The 23,504-nt window shown below is 37.0% G+C and overlaps 2 protein-coding genes, 2 long non-coding RNA genes and 3 other non-coding genes across 8 annotated transcripts; all 7 read left to right on the top strand.

The window, feature by feature from the left end:
* The first annotated feature begins 135 nt into the window (after positions 1-135).
* TRNAW-CCA (transfer RNA tryptophan (anticodon CCA)) lies at positions 136-207 on the top strand. Its single transcript has one exon. It is a non-coding gene; the product is annotated as a tRNA-Trp (tRNA).
* Positions 208-626: 419 nt separating this feature from the next.
* Positions 627-3,508, top strand: LOC135677606 (uncharacterized). Its single transcript, XR_010514716.1, has 4 exons — positions 627-757; positions 2,730-2,808; positions 2,980-3,105; positions 3,305-3,508. It is a non-coding gene; the product is annotated as an uncharacterized LOC135677606 (long non-coding RNA).
* A 1,801-nt stretch (positions 3,509-5,309) lies between these two features.
* On the top strand, positions 5,310-8,960 carry LOC135675483 (transcription termination factor MTERF15, mitochondrial-like). Of its 2 annotated transcripts, XM_065185669.1 has the most exons (3): positions 5,310-6,653; positions 8,356-8,449; positions 8,710-8,960. In XM_065185669.1, exons 1-2 carry the CDS (start codon positions 5,578-5,580, stop codon positions 8,402-8,404), a joined length of 1,125 nt encoding a protein of 374 aa, XP_065041741.1. In that variant the 5' UTR covers positions 5,310-5,577; the 3' UTR covers positions 8,405-8,449; positions 8,710-8,960. The 2 variants fall into 2 exon arrangements, with proteins under 2 accessions (XP_065041741.1, XP_065041740.1); XM_065185668.1 differs by having other exon boundaries at positions 8,356-8,960.
* A 390-nt stretch (positions 8,961-9,350) lies between these two features.
* On the top strand, positions 9,351-9,422 carry TRNAW-CCA (transfer RNA tryptophan (anticodon CCA)). Its single transcript has one exon. It is a non-coding gene; the product is annotated as a tRNA-Trp (tRNA).
* Positions 9,423-9,879: 457 nt separating this feature from the next.
* On the top strand, positions 9,880-16,807 carry LOC135675484 (uncharacterized). Its single transcript, XR_010513874.1, has 4 exons — positions 9,880-10,017; positions 11,989-12,067; positions 12,239-12,364; positions 16,263-16,807. It is a non-coding gene; the product is annotated as an uncharacterized LOC135675484 (long non-coding RNA).
* A 1,434-nt stretch (positions 16,808-18,241) lies between these two features.
* On the top strand, positions 18,242-21,323 carry LOC103971002 (transcription termination factor MTERF8, chloroplastic-like). The gene is made up of 2 exons (XM_009384916.3): positions 18,242-19,438; positions 20,682-21,323. The coding sequence occupies exons 1-2, from the start codon at positions 18,363-18,365 to the stop codon at positions 20,728-20,730; spliced, it is 1,125 nt and encodes a 374-aa protein (XP_009383191.3). The 5' UTR covers positions 18,242-18,362; the 3' UTR covers positions 20,731-21,323.
* Positions 21,324-21,777: 454 nt separating this feature from the next.
* Positions 21,778-21,849, top strand: TRNAW-CCA (transfer RNA tryptophan (anticodon CCA)). Its single transcript has one exon. It is a non-coding gene; the product is annotated as a tRNA-Trp (tRNA).
* The last annotated feature ends 1,655 nt before the right edge of the window (positions 21,850-23,504 follow it).

Here is a 23,504-nt window from a genome sequence, read left to right on the forward strand (position 1 = left end):
TCTTTCTTCATCCACTATCATTTGATTCTTCCTTTTCTAGGCTTCAGTACATACCGGTACATAATGTGCGAGTATATTGGTATCTAAATATACTAAATGTATATATATAAATTATATTCTTTAAATACCGTAATTGGATCCGTGGCGCAATGGTAGCGCGTCTGACTCCAGATCAGAAGGTTGCGTGTTCGATTCACGTCGGGTTCAATTCTACAAAGTTGTAATATTTGCTTTCTGTTCCACTTGTGATTAGAGCACTGAAGAGCCCCACAGGTGGGGACCCCATATGATGCTTACGCTTTTCCTTTTTCTATACCTTGTGATTGGATTACGGGGCGGACCCACTTTCCTTCTATGAGAAATACTTGTTAATGATTTATATAACACTAATTTTAGCCTAATTTCAATCTATCGAGATGTCAAAATATCAGTATAAAAAAGAAAATTAGCTGATAAATGAATACATGAATAAATTTGTGGCACAAAATCTAGTCTCGTCACAGAACCATCGTATAGTTGTACTAAGATAATAACATTAATCAAAAAGTCAATACACAAATATATATATATGTATATATATATATATATATATATATATATATATATATAGACACACACACGCACAAGCCACATCCAAATCCCCTTTCTCTGTCCCCATTCTCCGTCCGCGATACATCGTCGTCGCTTTCCTTCGACAAATGCGGAGAGAAGACAAAGATTTGGAATTCGACCGCTGGCCAATTCGAAGCCCCATTTGGTTTGGCTCCCCCTCCTTCCTCCCTTTTCTTGCTCCGAATTAAATCTTCTTATGTGACGTTTGTCGTCTGAAACGACGATTCTCTTTGGTATCATGCATTTGATTCGTCTACACGAGGAGGATTGTGGTTTGACTTAAATGAGTACTGTGGGTTATCCACTTGTTTTCATGATAAAGGGGAATGACAAAGAAAGCCTGACAAAAATGCCAACCATGACATGAATCCCAACACATTATTATGTTCCGCTGAAGTTTCTTTGGACTTAGCCAGTGTAATTCTTTCATTAATTTGTTTAATGCTTATAAGGAGCAACATACAGTTAGATGACGTGTAAAATGTATCCAAATTGTGAAATTGGAGCTATAATTTATCCCGTTGCACTACACATTCGATGACCTAGAAGTGGCAGAAAATGAAATATAACTTTTACATGGCAGTTTTAATACTTAGATGCAAGTGTTGGGAATCTCATTAGTTATTGGAATCGACAAGACACTTTATATGATCCACATGTCCAATAATAATAATGACCAAACACATTTATCAACTAGTCATAAATGAGAGACTTTTCAGATATTTAAAATTATTTAAAATTGTTTTGATGATGAAAGAAAGCATTAAGTATACTTTAAAAAAAAAATAAAGGATTGGTGTCCCTTTTCTGGCCTATCAATACCATTAAGGGATAGACATTAAGTTCCATAAGACATATATTAGAAGACACCAGTTGTTTCTTAATAAATTAATCTAAGGAATCCAATATGTGAATTAATCGAAGGCTTACTCTTGGACAACTATGACTCAAGGTAAGTTTATTTCGTTGCATGTCCAATATAAATCCATTGTTTTGCTTACAACAAGAGCATTTCAAATCTGTATGTATATGAGTTTTCTAATCTATTGTTCTCAATATTATTTTTTAAAACTACATAGAAAGAAAAGAAAAGTGGTGGATAAAAATGTAATATTTACATGGTAATTTTAACTTTTAGATATAAGTGCACTTCGAGCCTGTATGCCTTTGCATTTTATAATTTTTCTTTTTGAATATTGTTCTTCAACACTACTTAGAAAGAAAACACAAGAAGGTGCTACAAAGGTGCATACACAGACTTCTTGTATCTGTGCTGCAGGAAGTACTCGTGACACTTGTTCTATGGCACAAAAAGTGCTGTTGGTTTCTCTGGTACTTGAGTGACACACTAAACTCAGCTCTAGTAGATCATGCGTACAATGTGATCTAACATGCCGTTGTTCCTTTTTTCATGCTTTTTGTAAACTTGTTATGTCCAAGGTTGTATTACTCCTTTCTGTTCAAGAACATGTGAAAAATGCTGATTATTTCAGTGCTTTGACTTTTATTTCATGTCTCAACATGCTTTGTACTTAATCTTTAACTATTTGTTACATATGCTGTTGCTTACTGATGGGGTCAAGGATTTCAAATAACGTTTGTGATTGAAACTGAGGATTTGAATTAATGTTTGTGATTGAAACTGAACAGATAGAATTGTAAGGCAGCAGAGATTCTCTGATGAACTCTATCTCAACGAATGGCTGTTATAATATTTTGGTCTTTGTTATATACATATTTACATGAATTTTTCCTGTGAAATTTAGTTTTGTGGTATCAAGCACTATTATCAGCATGGTTTCTTTATTGTTTATCTATATCTTTAATGTTTCATGTTGTGTTTTTCTTGGACTGCTCATTCAGTGCTGTTAATTCCCTGCTTTTCAGTTTTGTTTATATCCTCTCTCTATATGTGTTTTTCCACAAGGAACCAATATTCTTGACCTTACATGCTATTCAATTATAGGCTTTTGGAATTGTTCCTCCGTACTGAAACATTAGCATTTTTGTGACAATGGAAAATTTGATTTGTTCTTCTTATTTTTTGTATTTCTTGGAGTTTTAAAGTATGACATTGTTATGGGCTTCAAAGTAAATTGAACGGTGCAATTCTGCAGTTCTGTACTAGATGCCCTTAGTTCTGGAAGATGATGGGCTGAAGTAGGTGCAATGGCATTGATAGCACGTCACACACAGGTTCTTAATGCTAAAGCCCACGCTACTAATTTTGTGGCCTTTACATCTCCTATCATTTTTCTGCACTTTCTTCCTTTAGTTCCTGTCTATGTCATGTTTGCTAGTATTCATAATCAATAGAAGACTATAATATAGTATTCTAAGGCTATGCTGTTTTTTGTCGACCTTCAGGGTTCTTTTTCAACACATTCACTGAGTTGTAGTGCGTCAAGTAGAAGGGCAATTGTGAGGTCCTCGATTGTTCAGTTGCTGTATGAAACACTTGTTTGTGCCCCTGAAGCATCATTTTGATTTTAGGTAAGACTTAAAAACGAATGTGTTCGAAAGGAATATGACCATTTTTACCATAGTTGTTATTGGCTTTAAAAAATAACAGAGGTAGTTTTTTAAGATAAAGGAATACATGCTATGGATTGTTAATTTTACTAGAGTAATTGTTACTTGTAGGCTTGTTTAATTTAATGTTGCCCAATATCACTATATCCCCTCTTTGCAGCTATCTATGATTGGATCTAGAATCAGGTTCAGAGTACTTTGCTTCCTGGATTTGCAGTGGTACATGTCCGGAATGCAGAAATTTGTTGTTTGGTTTCATTGCTATGGTTACAACTTACGAATAGGATTCATATAAAATTTTGCTACTAGGGATTCACACAGCACGGGCTCAAATTAACTAAGTTGTTGGAAAATCTGAAAAACCTATCTGATTTCAGAGCTTTCAGATATTTCATTGTTATTTCTTTTCATTCTAGTTAAACACATCTAAAATGAGGCTAATGCTGAGACTGCCATTAATGAGAGGTCTAGGGAAAGTTAATATACATAGCCTTACTCTTATAATTAGAGAGGACTCTTCGGGGACTCTAAACCTAGTCACCAGCGTTGTAAAGTAAGAAAACAAAAACAAAAACAAAAAAAGCAAAAGTGTCTACTCTAGAAAATATCCCACCTAATTTTTTTTTCTTAAAAATTGAGTAAATGGTCTAATTTGTATCACAACATAAAGTAGTAAACCAACTAATCCTGCCTTTTGCAAACTTCAAATCAAGATAAATGATATATCCCAAATCATATTCCAAACCCATAGCGGAACCAAGACAGTTCATATTTTGAGAAACTATAGTTAAAACAATATCAGGTTCAGGGGCACCTTTAGTATAGCAATGAATGTTATCCAAAATGAATGGTCTAATCCACAAAACTCACCCCCGCAGTTTGAAGAAGGTTAACATATTCAGCCTTACCTATACAAATAAAGAGGTCATTTCCATTGACTTTATAAACCTAAGTTGAGGACAAAAAGTCAAACTCATCATGGAGATAAGGCCAACCTTTGAAGACATTTTTATTATAACATTTTTCCTCCCACTATTCAGTATCTTGTTGGGACGTTTCTCACTATTCAGTATCTTGTTAGGACATTTCTTAAGCTTAAAAAATCTGGAATTTGAACATCCTCTCTGATTTTTATTCTGCTATTAGTGTTACATTTACTTTGTTTGCTATAAACGGTGTAGATTGGTAATTGTCTTTGACTCTTTGTTTGGTTAAATATATTGCAGTGTTGTTGAAAATGTTTAGCTTATGATAAAACTTTTGGTGACTTTATGGTGAAAATTTGCAATCAACTGAATGAATGCATTCCTCTTGATGACATCGTGATACAGTATTGAATGTGGAAGTGTACTGCCAAAGTGATAGTGACCTTTTGTTGCCCGTGTTATGATGACCAGTTGATTTTGCAAGAGGCAAATCATATCTTACAAATGGGTATGGTATAAGATAACAGACATGATAGTAGACCTTACATGCTGATATTGGCTGACATGGAGGCCTAACATTTTCAGAACCACATGAATAGATGTTGGTGGATTACTTTTTATAGTTTTGATTTTTTGGAACCTTTTTATGTGCTTATCTATCATAAAATGGAACAAATAAGTTTTGATAGCAAGGAATTTCTATTTGTTTTTGGGCCATTGTATGGAATAAATAAGTTTTGATAGAAGGATTTTGTGGCACACATCTTTTTCAAATAAATGGTCTTAGTTAAGGAAAGTTGAGATTGAATTCCAAATACCATTCAGTCAGCTAACACCCCATGGTGCCTTATTTTCTTTTCGTTCAAGAATTTCGACTTCTTTTACTCTTTTGATCGGCTTAGTTAGTTAGTATTTGTTGATAAGATCTATCACTATGTTTAGATTCCTTGGTCTTACCACTTCAATTGAGGATCCAACCTAACTCCATGAGGTTGACTACGATGGGCAAATTTCATCATAAAAAACAGGTTATTAAATATATGTGTACTAGCCTTTGGCATATTATTTTTCATCGTAGTCTTTTGGAGGACAATAAAATGAATTTTTTGTCCATTTTTTATGAGTATGTGTTTCTTTAGTAGTTTGGTATCATGAAATTAATTTTAGGTACCCATGAAATAGTTTGTATTAAAGCATATTTTGGTTGTTCAAGGTGTTGGGCGCGGAGCGAACCTCGATTGAAGCTCGGGTCTATCATCAATTTGATGTTGGGAGACAAGTAGGTTTGGTAGAAGATCCTACAAAACTAAAAAAGGGGCATGCCCGACAAAAGCCTTTCCAAAGTATAGTTGGAGAAACGTAACATTTGCTTCAAAGGGTTCAAAAGGGGTGTTAAGTGACTTGCTCTTAGGGTTTCGAGGGTTTTTTTGCCTTTTCGGCGTAGTCGGAGAGGAAGGGAATACGGTGTTGGTGACGGTTTGTGTCTTCGGACAAGAAGAGGAGACCGATGAAGAGGTCACCGGCATTCTCTCTCTTCTCCAAAACCCTCTGCTTCATCTATCGCCCTCGTCCCGCCGATGCTCTACTTTCCTCCTCCTCCTCTTACTCCGTCGCCGCTACCGGAAGCGGAGCTCTTCAGCCCAGCATCATGGCCGAATACCTCGTCACGTCATGTGGCTTCTCCCCGGAGAATGCGACCAAGGCCTCGAATCTTCTCGGCGGCATCACGTCCCGCCGGCAGCCCGACTCCGTCCTTGGCTTTCTCAAAAGCCACGGTTTCGACGACACCCATGTGAAAGACCTGCTGTCTTGGAACCCCCGGTGTCTTCTCCTCGACGTGGAGACGACCCTAGCTGCCAAGTTCCGATCTCTCCAGGAGTTAGGCTTCTCGCAGTCCGACATCACCCACCTCGTCCTGGCCAATCCCTTCGCAATCAACTATGACGTCCGCACCGTGGTGCACAAGATCCGGTTTTGGCAGGGACTCATCGGATCCAACGACGTCCTCATAAATCTCTTTAAGAGCCGCCGGTGGTTTCTCGGGTTTAGCATCGAGAAGAGGATCCAGCCAAACATCGAGATGCTACGGAGCTGTGGAATCACGGATCAAAAGCTTAGAACGATCCTGAGGTACCGGCCCACGATGGTAACCCAGAGGGCGGAAACCTTGAGGGCTTTGATCAGTCGTGTCGAGGGATTCGGAGTACCCCGCACTTCGGGGAGGTTCCACTGGACCCTGTTGATGCTCTCCACTCTTAGCGTGGAGAGATGCAATGCGCAAAAGAAGCTATTCGAGGCCTTCGGGTGGTCAGAGGCCGACTTCCTCGATGCAATCAGAAAGACTCCTTTTTTCTTGACAGGTTCCCTGAAGAATCTGAAGATGAAAATGGAATTCTTGGTGAATGAGGCTGGATATGCTCCGTCTTATATCGCCCTCCGGCCTGTGCTCTTGACACTTAGTTTAGAGAAAAGGTTGATCCCAAGATATCAGCTCATGGCAGCCCTGAAGTCCAGGGGGCTGTGCGCTGGTCATCCCAAATCGGTCACATATATGCTGTGTCCAGAGAAGAAGTTCTTGGAAAGGTATGTCATCATCTACAAGAAGCAGTTTCCGGAGCTCATTGAATTGTACAGTGCGAGAAAATAGTAGTTCTGGATTAGCTAGCTGTAGGTTTTGGCTCCTGCAATCCATGGTTTCTGGTTCCAGCCTTTTACTCTCTGCTTAACTTGATCTGCAGTTTGAGACTTATTAGTAATATGATTTATGTCATTTGCGTCCTTTTTTTCTGGTGCATTAAGAGGAATGTAGCTGCATACATGTAGAAAGAAAGGAAAGCAATATGAAGTGGAACACAATGACTTCTTGTAGCATGTTGATTCGGTCAATTGTTTCCTGATAATTTCCTGCATAGGAAAAATTATATACTCTAGGAATTTGTAGGAATTGATACTGTTGTCCCATTCTTTTTTTTAACCTACTTCTGGGAACACATTTGGCAGACATGTGTGCTTGTGTGTGTGTGTGTCGTAGACTATGAAACTGAAACCAATTCTTTGTTTGATCTATGGCTCTCCTTGATGTGCATTGAAGTAGATGCTTTGCTTATGTTGTAGCTGATATCATTATGTTATCATGAAAAATTTTGTCATAACCCGGGCCTGATAGGCTAACTGATCTATCAACTTCGTTTGGTCTAAACCACTGATCAAAATGTTTAAGCTGAAGTTAATAATAGTACACTAATCAGACCCTTATAAGTCAATCTTAATCTTGCCCACTTCCGATTAGGGACTAATCAGGGGTGTTACAAATTTTGAGATGATGGTTTCAAAGGTCACATTACTATTACACTATGGAGTTATATGGTTGCATCCTTTTTTTCTCCTTTTAATGAAAAATTGGTGCTTTGCAATTAGCTACTAGTGAAGTTCATGTTTATTTTGATACGATACGTCGAATCTACATGGATGTTGTCTAAGATTGATCTAATTTTGGTCAATTTCTCAGCTGAATCAGCTATAATCGTTTGAAAATACTTTGAGTTTATTGATTTTTGGGTGAATTTTACACTACTTGATGACCTCAAACTCAAAGGGAAGAAAAAAGAAAGACGGATGGAGAAGAAGAAAGAAAAGAGGAAAGTTGAGATGGTGAAAAGATAAAAGAAAAGAGAGAAAACTGTGATTGTGATTCTAAATCAGAGGAGGGAACATTGCTTTTGCTTTGCTTGCTATTCACTGCATCCATCCACTGCATTTGTTGTTTACTACTCCATCCATCGGGTAGAATAGATGGAGGATTACAGGCAGAAGGAAGAGGAGGACAGAAGTAACCCATAACCTAATATGAACTGTTCCTGCTCCTTATATTTATTAAGTTTTAGCCAATGATTTTGACACTTTGGAAAATTGCGAACTAGTGATTGCATAGTGTCCATAATCATGTATACATGGCAGAAGCATGTTTGTTGTTTACTGCATCCATCCACTGCATTTGTTGTTTACTACTCCATCCATCGGGTAGAATAGATGGAGGATTACAGGCAGAAGGAAGAGGAGGACAGAAGTAACCCATAACCTAATATGAACTGTTCCTGCTCCTTATATTTATTAAGTTTTAGCCAATGATTTTGACACTTTGGAAAATTGCGAACTAGTGATTGCATAGTGTCCATAATCATGTATACATGGCAGAAGCACTTGTCGTTGTTTCGTCCTCTTCTGTATAGAATAGGCAGCATGTTTGGTTGGTCCAATCCGATCAATAAAAGAAAATATTTCACAGGTTTGTGGCTTGTGTTCGTGAGCCCTCTTCCCCTTACATGCAAGCATGAACGATTGTTGTTGTCCGCTGTCCATTGCTCTGTCATTGATTTCAGGTACGCTTCCTCCTCTTTCTTCTCATATTCTGCTTCATCCTCTTCCTTCTTTTTTTCTTTCTCGATGGTCTCATCTTCTTTCTTCCTCTTTCTCCTCCCTACTCTCAATACATGGCTTTCTCTTCTTCTTCATCCGACTTCCTCCTTTTTCATCCACTTTCATTTGTTTCTTCGTTTTTGAGGCTTCTTACATACCGGTTGATAATGTGTCAGTATATTGGTATCTCAATGTATGGATTGGTATGTATTGATCTGGGCAGAGACTGATCAGTTTCTTATCGGTAAGAGAATAAACGCTGGTGCACTGCATGCTTCAGATGTAGAAGTGCTCGACAACTTGAAGAGTTTTCACTTGCTGCTCAGTATCTGCTACAAAGCTCTTCTATCGTTAGCGGTGTAAGGTAAGTTTGTGTATGTTAACACTACCCTGTATACCACTGAAAAGCTCATTTTACACAGAATTGTGTTATATTGACTCTTTGGGGGAAATGTTAGTTAAAAATTTGCTGAATTTGGCTCATATAAAATGCATAAACAGTTAAAAAATGACAGCATGAGTTGATGATTGCATAGATGTGAGCAATAAGATGCTAAAATGGATCCTAATTCTACCTAATAACTGGATCCAAATGAAAGTTTCAATTAACCGGATTAATTCGTTGATTAAAATGATCTAAAAATTGTATCCAAATGGACGAAATCGATGAATCTTATGATCTAAAGATAATCCTCAAGGGGCAAAAGCAAGATCAAATCGGATCATACAGCACATGAACCCTAATCCTCATGGAACGATATGAGTTAAACTATGTGGATCTTGAGATGATTTCGACATATCGTTACAAATTTATCCATAATTAATCAAAACATAAATATTATATATGTTGAAATCTTATAAATTGGATCCATGGCGCAATGGTAGCGCGTCTGACTCCAGATCAGAAGGTTGCGTGTTCGATTCACGTCGGGTTCAATTTCACAAATTTGTAATATTTTTTTTTTGTTGCATTTGTGATCGGAGCACTGAACGGCCCCACAAGTGGACCCTATCCGATTCTTAAGCTCCTTATCCTTTTTCTATACCTTGTGATTGGATTAAGGGACGGACCCACTAGTGGACCCCATCGGTCTTAGCTCCCTTTCCTTCTGTGAGAAATACTTGTTAATGATTTATACAACACTAATTTTAGCCTAATTTCAATCTATCGAGATGTCAAAATATCAGTAAAAAAGAAGAAAATTAGCTGATAAATGAATACATGAATAAATTTGTGGCACAAAATCTAGTCTCGTCACAGAACCATCGTATAGTTTTACTAAGATAATAACATTAATCTAAAAATCCATACACAAATAGATATATATATATATATATATATATATATATATATATATATATATATATATATATATATATATAGACACACACACGCACAAACCTCATCCAAATCCCCTTTCTCTGTCCCCATTCTCCGTCCGCGATACATCGTCGTCGCTTTCCTTCGACAAATGCGGAGAGAAGACAAAGATTTGGAATTCGACCGCTGGCCAATTCGAAGCCCCATTTGGTTTGGCTCCCCCTCCTTCCTCTCTTTTCTTGCTCCGAATTAAATCTTCTTATGTGACGTTTGTCGTCTGAAACGACGATTCTCTTTGGTATCATGCATTTGATTCGTCTACACGAGGAGGATTGTGGTTTGAATTAAATGAGTACTGTGGGTTATCTACTTGTTTTCATGATAAAGGGGAATGACAAAGAAAGTCTGACAAAAATGCCAACCATGACATGAATCCCAACACATTATTATGTTCCGCTGAAGTTTCATTGGACTTAGCCAGTGTAATTCTTTCATTAATTTGTTTAATGCTTATAAGGAGCAACATACAGTTGGATGACGTGTCCAATGTATCCAAATTGTGAAATTGGAGCTATAATTTCTCCCGTTGCACTACACATTCGATGACCTAGAAGTGGCAGAAAATGAAATATAACTTTTACATCGCAGTTTTAATACTTAGATGCAAGTGTTGGGAATCTCATTAGTTATTGGAATCGACAAGACACTTTATATGATCCACATGTCCAATAATAATAATGACCAAACACATTTATCAACTAGTCATAAATGAGAGACTTTTCAGATATTTAAAATTATTTTAAATTGTTTTGATGATGAAAGAAAGCATTAAGTATACTTTAAAAAAAAAATAAAGGATTGGTGTCCCTTTTCTGGCCTATCTATACCATCAAGGGATAGACATTAAGTTCCATAAGACATATATTAGAAGACACCAGTTGTTTCTTAATAAATTAATCTAAGGAATCCAATATGTGAAATAATCAAAGGCTTACTCTTGGACAACTATGACTCAAGGTAAGTTTATTTCGTTTCATGTCCAATATAAATCCATTGTTTTGCTTACAACAAGAGCATTTCAAATCTGTATGTATATGAGTTTTCTAATCTACTGTTCTCAATATTATTTTTTAAAACTACATAGAAAGAAAAGAAAAGTGGTGGATAAAAATGTAATATTTACATGGTAATTTTAACTTTTAGATACAAGTGCACTTCGAGCCTGTTTGCCTTTGCATTTTATAATTATTCTTTTTGAATATTGTTCTTCAACACTACTTAGAAAGAAAACACAAGAAGGTGCTACAAAGGTGCATACACAGACTTCTTGAATTTTTGCTGCAAGAAGTACTCGTGACACTTGTTTTATGGCACAAAAAGTGCTGTTCGTTTCAATGGTACTTGAGTGACACACTAAACTCAGCTCTAGTAGATCATATGTACAATGGGATCTAACATGCTGTTGTTCCTTTTTTCATGCTTTTTGTAAACTTGTTATGTCCAAGGTTGTATTACTCCTTTCTGTTCAAGAACATGCGAAAAATGCTGATAATTTCAGTGTTTTGACTTTTATTTCATGTCTCAACATGCTTTGTAATTAATCTTTAATTATTTGTTACATATGCTGTTGCTTACTAATGGGGTCAAGGATTTCAAATAACGTTTGTGATTGAAACTGAGGATTTGAAATTATGTTTGTGACTGAAACTGAACAGATAGAATTGTAAGGCAACAGAGATTCTCTGATGAACTCTATCTCAACGAATGGCTGTTATAATATTTTGGTCTTTGTTATATACATATTTACATGAATATTTCCTGTGAAATTTAGTTTTGTGGTATAAAGCACTATTATCAGCATGGTTTCTTTATTGTTTATCTATATCTATAATGTTTCATGTTGTGTTTTTCTTGGACTGCTCATTCAGTTCTGTTAATTCCCTGCTTTTCAGTTTTGTTTCTGTCCTCTCTCTATATGTGTTTTCCACAAGGAACCAATATTCTTGACCTTACATGCTATTCAATTATAGGCTTTTGGAATTGTTCCTCCATACTGAAACATTAGCATTTTTGTGACAATGGAAAATTTGATTTGTTCTTCTTATTTTTTGTATTTCTTGGAGTTTTAAAGTATGACGTTGTTATGCACGTGAAAGTAAATTGAACGGTGCAATTCTGCAGTTCTGTACTGTATGCCCTTAGTTCTGGAAGATGAAGGACTGAAGTAGGTGCAATGGCATTGATAGCACATCACACACAGGTTCTTAATGCTAAAACCCATGCTGCTAATTTCGTAGCCTTTACATCCCCTTTCATTTTTCTGCACTTTCTTCCTTTAGTTGCTGTCTATGTCATGTTTGCTAATATTCATAATCAATAGAAGACTATAATATAGTATTCTAAGGTTATGCTGTTTTTTGTCAACCTTCAGGGTTCTTTTTCAACACATTCACTGAGTTGTAGTGCATCAAGTAGAAGGGCAAATGTGAGGTCCTCGATTGTTCAGTTGCTGTATAAAACACGTGTTTGTGCCCCTGAAGCATCATTTTCATTTTAGGTAAGACTTAAAAACGAATGTGTTCGAAAGGAATATGACCATTTTTGCCATAGTTGTTATTGGCTTTAAAAAATAACAGAGGTAGTTTTTTAAGATAAAGGAATACATGCTATGGATTGTTAATTTTACTAGAGTAATTGTTACTTGTAGGCTTGTTTAATTTAATGTTGCCCAATATCACTATACCTCCTCTTTGCAGCTATCTATGATTGGATTTAGAATCAGGTTCAGAGTACTTTGCTTCCTGGATTTGCAGTGGTACATGTCCGGAATGCAGAAATTTGTTGTTTGGTTTCATTGCTATGGTTACCATGTTATCCAAAATGAATGGTCTAATCCACAAAACTCACCCCCGCAGTTTGAAGAAGGTTAACATGTTCAGCCTTACCTATACAATTAAAGAGGTCATTTCCATTGACTTTACAAACCTAAGTTGAGGACAGAAAGGCAAACTCATCATGGAGATAAGGCTAACCTTTGAAGACATTTTTATTATAACATTTTTCCTCCCACTATTCAGCATCTTGTTGGGACATTTCTCACTATTCAGTATCTTGTTAGGACATTTCTTAAGCTTAAAAAATCTGGAATTTGAACATCGTCTCTGATTTTTATTTTGCTGTTAGTCTTACATTTACTTTGTTTGGTATAAACGGTGTAGATTGGTAATTGTCTTTGACCCTTTGTTTGGTTAAATTTATTGCAGTGTTGTTGAAAATGTTTAGCTTATGATAAAACTTTTGGTGACTTTATGGTGAAAATTTGCAATCGACTGAATGAATGCATTCCTCTTGATGACATCGTGATATAGTATTGAATGTGGAAGAGTACTGCCAAAGTGATAGTGACCTTTTGTTGCCTCTGTATTATGATGACCAGTTGATTTTACAAACTAGACCATTATAGTTTGGCTGATTGATTTTGCAAGAGGCAAATCATATCTTACAAATGGGTATGGTATAAGATAACAGACATGATAGTATACCTTACATGCTGATATCGGCTGACATGGAGGCCTAACATTTTCAGAACCACATGAATAGATGTTGGTGGATTGCTTTTTATAGTTTTGATTTTTTGGAACCTTTTTATGTGCTTGTCTCTCATAAAATTGAATAAATAAGTTTTGATAGAAGGATTTTGTGGCACACATCTTTTTCAAATAATTGGTCTTAGTTAAGGAAAGTTGAGATTGAATTCCAAATACCATTCAGTCAGCTAACACTGCATGGTGCCTTATTTTCTTTTCGTTGAAGAATTTTGACTTCTTTTACTCTTTTGATCGGCTTAGTCAGTTAGTATTTGTTGATAAGATCTATTGCTATGTTTAGATTCCTTGGTCTTACCACTTCGATTGAAGATCCAACCTAACTCCATGAGGTTGACTACGTTGGGCAAATTTCATCATAAAAAATAGGTTATTAAATATATGTGTACTAGTCTTTGGCGTATTATTTTTCATCGTTGTCTTTTGGAGGACAATAAAATGAATTTTTTATCCATTTTTTATGGGTATGTGTTTCTTTAGTAGTTTGGTATCATGAAATTAATTTTAGGTACCCATGAAACAGTTTGTATTAAAGCATATTTTGGTTGTTCAAGGTGTTGGGCGCGGAGCCAACCGCGATTGAGTAGGTTTGGTAGAAGATCCTACAAAACTAAATCAGAGGCATGCCCGACAAAAGTCTTTCCAAAGTAGAGCTGGAGAAATGTAATAGTTGCTTTAAAGGGTTCAAAGGGCTGTTAGGTGACTTAGCATACCTAGGACATTTTATATAAAGCTTTAGTAATCGTCAATATTAAGTGGGAAGTTAATTTGTGGAATTATTAAGCGTTACTCGATCGTGGAGAGTTAACCAAACCATCGGGACATTTCCATTAGCATAGTCGTGCGAACTTGGTATATTATAGTTGTCCAATGTGTTGAGCCATGGAGCTAACCTTGATTCAAGCTTGGGTCTATTGTCAGTTTAATCTCGCTAGATGATTGGGTTCAATAGGGGCATATGCAAAATTTAGTCGGGGACATACCAAACAAAAGTCTTTGATGCTTATGTTAGTAAATCTAGAGAAATGTAATGTAGGATTCGGAGGTTTCAAAGAGCACTACCTAGGGCTTTTTAATAAGGGTTTTGATTACCATCAAAATTAAGTGGTTTCGTTGGATTGTTGGGTGTTACTCGGATGTGAGGAGTCACTCAAACCGTTAAGAGATATATGGCAGCTTCATGGCTGGATTTGACCATATTAGAAATACAGGGAGTTTCGTGGCTAGATTCGATCGCATTCGGGATAGAGAATAATTCATTATCATATTCCATTACATCGTTGATAAAGGATACTTTATGGTCATATTCGGCCACGTTGGAGAAATGATGCTTCATGTCGAAGTCGATTGCATCGAGGGCTCGAGATGCATCTTGGCAACATCATCAAGCTTTTTTTATCGTTTTTCTACCACAAGCCACTCCAACTACAAGCTCGACTTACCTTTGTTCTACAATTGAAATACGATTTGCTTTAGTAACAACGTCATATTAATTTTTGATGATTTGACATTTTTGCCCTGATACTTGATCTTTTATGTTTGATTGGGGCCTTCCATATCGTGCACCACTCAAATTAACGAAAAAGCTAAGGATAAGGTAGTGAAGGCCTAACAATGCCTGACCCCTATAAAAGGGAGCCTTAGTTGTATCTGAGCTTCCTACTTTACAAAGCCACCATCTTTGATACTAAACAAACAGGTGGCTGCAGTCTGTGGGCAAAGGCATCCATGGAAGCCACCTTCTTCATTTTAGTAGGTAAAAGCAGTTAACCTTACCTGTCTTCCCCACCCGATGAACAGCTTCCTTGAAGCTTCCTACAGTTTCTTGCACTCAGCTGATTGGACTCAGAAAATAAATATTTCATTTTATTTAATGTCAGTTTTCAGAATTATATACCCTCAGCAACCTTTTTTTTTTCTTTTCAAGGACATATAACTGCTTTGTTGATAAATTTTGCTGTTAATCTCGAGTTTTGGTAAATTGAGAGCTATGTCATGATGTCTTTAGAACTAAATTTGGCACAACAGGATAAATTTCTAGCATGCTTCTTAACCCTAATGTTAGAAACCTAGTGGATTCAGGTACATGTTGCATGAAACTCCACACACTCATCAGGCTTGATTGAATTTTTATGAGACTCACATCGTGACATCCAAGTTGATGCTAATTTAATGATTTAGTTTGAGGAGTCATTACATCCAAATGCGAGCTTACTCAACGCACTTGATCAGTGTCATAGGAAACATATATATTATCATGATAGAGTATGAAAGCTTAGATTAGGTATATAAAACACTAAGTGATAGACAGAGTAGTATCAGCATGAATATGAATGTTAGCTAGATATATAATTCATGGTGTAGGATTCATGACAAAGGAGGTGAGTTGTACATTAAAAGTTGTCTTAGTTGCCCAGTGAAGAAAAAAAAGGCTTTTTCATTAAGTTCATGAACCTGAAACACTGGTCCAAAGTGTTTATTCATTTATTTTATGAGCCTTGAAGTATTTTTTTGTTCATCATCTCGACCCAGTCTGATAACTTATTAATTTGATGAGTATGAAACACTAATTCAAAGCACTTGCATCCATATTAATGAAAATAGACTTATTTAACAATCTGCCCCACTTATGTTTAACATATTGAACTTTACACTCAGCCATCTTTTCTGGTTTGGGTACCTCATCATGCCCATTAATAAATCCCCCTTGATATGATTTGTCACAACTTGATCTGAGGAGATATCTTAATAACATTATGAATCTGAACTAAGTGCTTAGGCCAAAGTTAATAACGATAAACTTATGTAGCTCTATATACCAATTTGATTGAGCTGTTGTATGTGATGTAGATCTAAACATGCGGCATCACATTCTTTTATCCTGCTATAAATGCTCCTCATCTTCATGGCTTCACCTAAACATCACTTGAAGTCCTCACAAGAACAGCCATGTCTTCTCTTGGAGCCAGCTATGCTTACATCCATGAACTGAGGAAACGCTGCAAGGAAATGGAGAGGAAGAAGACAGATGGTGGTGTGGCCACAGAGGAGAAGAGCTCCAAGGGAAGAGTTCATCCTAGTGACACCCCTTCACCAGTGTGTCGTGAAGAACGAGGTGAAGGTAATTGTTGGAGAAGCTCGGTCACCAAATAAATCCCCAAAAAAGAAAGATGATGAATTATTGGGTGTTGATGGAGGGCTTGTTTTACATTTAGACAATGCTATGTCCACATATATATATTTTGCCTTCCAATGTTCCAAGTCTCTTTAGTAGGGAAATGTGGGAGGAATAATCATCCAATTGTTTTCTTTTTCTCTACCTAGATACGACAGAAATAGATGTTGCTTTCATTATTAACATAGTCAGGTTCATAGCCATATGGAAGTTTTTTTAATGAATATTTTTCTTCTATCATATCAAATTGCACACAAGATACAAGCTCAACAATGGATGGTAATATTATGGAATAATCACATTTATGGCCAACTAAGGATCAGAATATTTTAAGGATGGTAATATGTATCCTAGAGATTATCCAAACTCAACAACGAAGACAACAACAATTGAAGTTTGTATGCGGGTTTCAATTTTACTTATAACTTAAATTCATCTTTGATAAGAATGATCTCTCAGCTGATTGTTAGGGTTGACAAGTATTTTAAAAATAAATTTATTTGGAGGATAAAAAATTTAAATTTTATGAAAAGAATTTTTTGTGAATCAGAGTTTAGTTGTCTTGTAAATATCTAATATATCTCAACGTCTTAACAAGACATCATGAAAAAAAAAAAAAAAAAAAAAAACCCTTGGTGGTGATAATTTTATACTGGTAATTTTGAGCTTTTATCTATCAGATTATTTTAATGTCCCTCAGACAACTTTTTGCTCGTGTCAATCGATCCTGTTGCCCAAGTGCAAGAATTCTGGCATCTTGATACTGAATTTGCTCCTTTTTTTTTTCTTTTGTTTTCTTCTATTTCCGTTCTTTGGGTTGTAGACTTTGTGCTCTAATTTTGAGTTGGATTTCCTATAGTCTGAAAAGCTATTGCTCTTCTTCGTTCATAATCAGCCATATTTTTGCTCCTTTGGCTTTCAGAATCTGGTTGGAGCAAGCAAGTTCTTTTATGGATGTCATCTTTGGCATGGATTGACGACCTCCAAGCAGAAGCATTCCTCTGATCTGATCACCAGGCCTACTCAATCGTGGTCCTCGATGAACATGAGATAAAAGTACCTTGGCCTGCTTACAAAGTACAAGCTTCCAAGTGCAAGCTTCCTCTTGTTAACTCAAACATAGACTGGAGTAGCTTTAAGAGGATACCAGCTACTCCTAGAGTCCTTAACTTTCTGCTTAGAACTTCATAGAACACATTTTCTCATTTCGGACAGACTTGCTGCTTTAAATATTTCCTTACTTCATCAATTTTGGTGCTGCAGAATATGAGACTGAATCCATCCATAAAAGATCGTATCTTCTTTTCTTGTCAATTTGCTCGAGAGTTTTGGAACTACTTTCAGATCCATTTGAATGAAATTTTAATTTCATTGGAGCTTTTAAATGATTAAAATATTTTTATTTAGATAGATTACAAATCATATCGGTTTTTCTTGTTATCAGTTAAACAAAGTTGAAGGTTTATTATGATAAATTTATATATATATATCTTATTATGATGATGGATTGTGGTCTGAAATCCATCTAATTAATTTGTATGCATAAATATTTTATCCAATGAGTTTATACATCTAAATTAACAAAAAAATTGGTCTAATAATTTTATCTAAAATATTCTATCCAATTTATTGAGAATATTGACTTCGATCTGCGAATTCTCTCTCCACCGCTCGCTCTTAGGGTTTCGAGGTTTTTTGCTTTTTAGGCGCAGTCGGAGAGGAAGGGAATACGGTGTTGGTGACGGTTTGTGTCTTCGGACAAGAAGAGGAGACCGATGAAGAGGTCACCGGCATTCTCTCTCTTCTCCAAAACCCTCTGCTTCATCTATCGCCCTCGTCCCGCCGATGCTCTACTTTCCTCCTCCTCCTCTTACTCCGTCGCCGCTACCGGAAGCGGAGCTCTTCAGCCCAGCTTCATGGCCGAATACCTCGTCACGTCATGTGGCTTCTCCCCGGAGAAGGCGACCAAGGCCTCGAATCTCCTCGGCGGCATCGCGTCCCGCCGGCAGCCCGACTCCGTCCTTGGCTTTCTCAAAAGCCACGGTTTCGACGACACCCATGTGAAAGAGCTGCTGTCTGGGAACCCCCGGTGGCTTCTCCTCGACGTGGAGACGAACCTGGCCGCCAAGTTCCGAACTCTCCAGGAGTTAGGCTTCTCACAGTCCGACATCACCCACCTCGTCGTGGCCAATCCCTCCGCAATCAACTGTCGCGTCCCCACCATGGTGCACAAGATCCGGTTTTGGCAGGGACTCATCGGATCCAACGACCTACTCATAAAGGTCTTTAAGCGCCGCCAGTGGATTCTCGGGTATAGCATTGAGAAGAGGATCCAGCCAAACATCGAGATGCTACGGAGCTGTGGATTCACGGATCAAAAGCTTAGAACGATCCTGAGGTACCGGCCCACGTTGGTAACCCAGAGGGCGGAAACCTTGAGGGCTTTGATCAGTCGTGCCGACGGATTCGGAGTACCCCGCACCTCGGGGAGGTTCCACTGGACTCTGTTGATGCTCTCCACTCTTAGCGTGGAGAGATGCAATGCGCAAAAGAAGCTATTCGGGGCCTTCGGGTGGTCAGAGGCCGACTTCCTCGACGCATTAAAAAAGACTCCTGGTTTCTTGACATGTTCCCTGAAGAATCTGAAGATGAAAATGGAATTCTTGGTGAATGAGGCTGGATATGCTCCGTCTTATATAGGTCAGAGGCCTGTGCTTTTGACATATAGTTTAGAGAAAAGGTTGATCCCAAGATATCAGCTCATGGCAGCCCTGAAGTCCAGGGGGTTGTGCGCTGGTCATCCCAAATCGCTCGCATATATGCTGTGTCCAGAGAAGAAGTTCTTGGAAAGGTATGTCATCATCTACAAGAAGCAGTTTCCGGAGCTCATTGAATCGTACAGTGTGAGAAAATAGTAGTTCTGGATTAGCTAGCTGTAGGTTTTGGCTCCTTTTACTCTCTGCTTAACTTGATCTGCAGTTTGAGACTTATTAGTAATATGATTTATGTCATTTGCTTCCTTTTTTTCTGGTGCATTAAGAGGAATGTAGCTGCATACATGTAGAAAGAAAGGAAAGCAATATGAAGTGGAACACAATGACTTCTTGTAGCATGTTGATTCGGTCAATTGTTTCCTGATAATTACCTGCATAGGAAAAATCAGATACTGTAGGAATTGATACTGTTGTCCCATTCTTTTTTTTAACCAACTTCTGGGAACACATTTGGCAGACGTGTGCGCTTGTGTGTGTGTGTGTGTGTGTCGTAGTGACTATGAAACTGAAACAAATTCTTTGTTTGATCTATGGCTCTCCTTGATGTGCATTGAAGTAGATGCTTTGCTTATGTTGTAGCTGATATCATTATGTTATCATGAAGAATTTTGAGATGATGGTTTCAAAGGTCACATTACTATTAAACTATGGAGTTATGGTTGCATCGTTTTTTTCTCCTTTGATGAAAAATTGGTGCTTTTGATCGATTTTGACATGATACGTCGAATCTGCATGGATGTTGTCTAAGATTGATCTAATTTTGGTCGATTTCTCAGCTGAATCAGCTAGAATCAGTTGAAAATACTTGAGTTTATTGATTTATGGGTGAATTTTACACTACTTGATGACCTCAAACTCAAAGGGAAGAAAAAAGAAAGACGGAAGGAGAAGAAGAAAGAAAAGAGGAAAGTTGAGATGGTGAAAAGATAAAAGAAAAAAAGAGAAAACTGTGATTGTGATTCTAAATCAGTGGAGGGAACATTGCTTTTGCTTTTGCTTTGCTTGCTATTCACTGCATCCATCCACTGCATTTGTTGTTTGCTACTACATCCATCGGGTAGAATAGATGGAGGATTACAGGCAAAAGGAAGAGGAGGACAGAAGTAACCCATAACCTAATATGAACTGTTCCTGCTCCTTATATTTATTAAGTTTTAGCCAATGATTTTGAGACTTTGGAAAATTTTGAACTAGTGATTGCATAGTGTCCATAATCATGCACATGGCAGAAGCACATGTTGTAGTTTCGTCAGCATCCGTATAGAATAGGCAGCATGTTTGGTTGGTTCAATCCGATCAATAAAAGAAAATATTTCACAGGTTTGTGGCTTGTTTTCGTGCGCCCTCTTCCTCTTTCATGCAAGCATGAACGATTGTTGTTGTCCGCTGTCCATTGCTCTGTCATTGATTTCAGGTACGCTTCCGCCTCCTCTTTCTTCTCATATTCTGCTTCATCCTCTTCCTTCTTTTTCTTTTTCTTTTTTCTTTCTTCTCATCTTCTCATCTTCTTTCTTCCTCTTTCTCCTCCCTACTCTTAATACATGGCTTTCTCTTCTTCTTCGTCCGCCTTCTACTTTCTTCATCCACTTTCATTTGTTTCTTCCTTTTGAGGCTTCGGTACATACCCGTACATAATGTGTCGGTATATATTGGTATCTCGATGTATGGATTGGTACGTATCGGTCTGGGCAGAGACCGATAAGTTACATCTGCAAGCTTCAGATGTCGAAGTGCTCGACAACTCGAAGAGTTTTCACTTGCTGCTCAGTTTCTGCTACAAAGCTCTTCTATCGTTAGCGGTGTAAGGTAAGTTTGTGTATGTTAACACTACCCTGTATACCACTGAAAAGCGCATTTTACACAGTATCTGCTACAAAGCTCTTCTATCGTTAGCGGTGGAATGTAAGTTTGTGTATGTTAACACTACCCTGTATACCACTGAAAAGCTCATTTTACACAGAATTGTGTTATATTGACTCTTTGGGGGAAATGTTAGTTAAAAATTTGCTGAATTTGGCTCATATAAAATGCATAAACGGTTAAAAAATGACAGCATGAGTTGATGATTGCATAGATGTGAGCAATAAGATGCTAAAATGGATCCTAATTCTACCTAATAACTGGATCCAAATGAAAGTTTCAATTAACCGGATTAATTCGTTGATTAAAATGATCTAAAAATTGTATCCAAATGGACGAAATCGATGAACCTTATCCTTCCATGACAAGATAATCCTCAAGGGGCAAATGCAAGATCGAATCCGATCATACAACACCATACAACACATGAACCCTAATCCTCATGGAACGAGATGGGTTAAAGAAATTGGACCTTGAGATGTTTACGGTATATCGTCGGAAATTTATCCATAATAATTATAAACATAAAATATTATATGCTGAAACTTTATTAATTGGATCCGTGGCGCAATGGTAGCGCGTCTGACTCCAGATCAGAAGGTTGCGTGTTCGATTCACGTCGGGTTCAATCTACCGAGATGTCAAAATATCAGTAAAAAAAGAAGAAAATTAGCTGATAAATGAATACGTGAATAAATTTGTGGCACAAACTCTTGTCTCGTCACAGAACCATCGTATAGTTGGACTAAGATTCACCCTCTAAATACATTTTATGAGGTTCGAACAATTACATACAATAGGGTTTTAAAAAATAACATTAATCTAAAAATACACACACACACACACACACACATATATATATATATATATAGACACGCACAAACCTCATCCAAATCCCCTTTCTCTGTCCCCATTCTCCGTCCGCGATACATCGTCGTCGCTTTCCTTCGATAAATGCGGAGAGAAGACAAAGATTTGGAATTCGACCGCTGGCCAATTCGAAGCCCCATTTGGTTTGGCTCCCCCTCCTTCCTCCCTTTTCTTGATCCGAATTAAATCTTCTTATGTAACGTTTGTCGTCTGAAACGACGATTCTCTTTGGTTTCATGCATTTTATTCGTCTACACGAGGAGGATTGTGGTTTGAATTAAATGAGTACTGTGAGTTATCTACTTGTTTTCATGATGATAAAGGGGAATGACAAAGAAAGTCTGACAAAAATGCCAACCATGACATGAATCCCAACACATTATTATGTTCCGCTGAAGTTTCATTGGACTATGCCAACCATGACATGAATCCCAACATACAGTTAGATGACGTGTAAAATGTATCCAAATTGTGAAATTGGAGCTATAATTTATCCCGTTGCACTACACATTCGATGACCTAGAAGTGGCAGAAATTGAAATATAACTTTTACATGGCAGTTTTAACACTTAGATGCAAGTGTTGGGAATCTCATTAGTTATTGGAATCGACAAGATACTTTATCTGATCCACATGTCCAATAATAATAATGACCAAACACATTTATCAACTAGTCATAAATGAGAGACTTTTCAGATATTTAAAATTATTTTAAATTGTTTTGATGATGAAAGAAAGCATTAAGTATACTTTTTAAAAAAAATAAAGGATTGGTGTCCCTTTTCTGCCTATCAATACCATTAAGGGATAGACATTAAGTTCCATAAGACATAGAATAGAAGACACCAATTGTTTCTTAATAAATTAATCTAAGGAGTCCAATATGTGAACTAATCAAAGGCTTATTCTTGGACAACTGTGACTCAAGGTAAGTTTATTTCGTTGCATGTCCAATATAAATCCATTGTTTTGCTTACAACGAGAGAATTTCAAATCTGTATGTTTATGAGTTTTCTAATCTATTGTTCCCAATATTATTTTTTAAAACTACATAGAAAGAAAAGAAAAGTGGTGGATAAAAATGTAATATTTACATGGTAATTTTAACTTTTAGATACAAGTGCACTTCGAGCCAGTATGCATTTGCATTTTATAATTATTCTTTTTGAATATTGTTCTTCAACACTACTTAGAAAGAAAACACAAGAAGGTCCTACAAAGGTGCATACACAGACTTCTTGAATTTTTGCTGCAAGAAGTACTCGTGACACTTGTTTTATGGCACAAAAAGTGCTGTTGGTTTCAATGGTACTTGAGTGACACACTAAACTCAGCTCTAGTAGATCATGCGTACAATGTGATCTAACATGCTGTTGTTCCTTTTTAAATGTTTTTTGTAAACTTGTTATGTCC

Source organism: Musa acuminata, chromosome BXJ1-6, assembly GCF_036884655.1.
Source record: "Musa acuminata AAA Group cultivar baxijiao chromosome BXJ1-6, Cavendish_Baxijiao_AAA, whole genome shotgun sequence".
NCBI classification, from domain to species: domain Eukaryota; kingdom Viridiplantae; phylum Streptophyta; class Magnoliopsida; order Zingiberales; family Musaceae; genus Musa; species Musa acuminata.

Coding starts and splice junctions, on each gene's coding strand:
- LOC135675483 (XM_065185668.1), top strand. CDS start 5,578: ATGAAGAGGTCACCGGCATTCTCTCTCTTCTCCAAAACCCTCTGCTTC. Junction 6,654..8,355: donor GAGAAGAAGTTCTTGGAAAG/GTATGTCATCAT, acceptor AATATTTCACAG/GTTTGTGGCTTGTGTTCGTG.
- LOC103971002 (XM_009384916.3), top strand. CDS start 18,363: ATGAAGAGGTCACCGGCATTCTCTCTCTTCTCCAAAACCCTCTGCTTC. Junction 19,439..20,681: donor GAGAAGAAGTTCTTGGAAAG/GTATGTCATCAT, acceptor AATATTTCACAG/GTTTGTGGCTTGTTTTCGTG.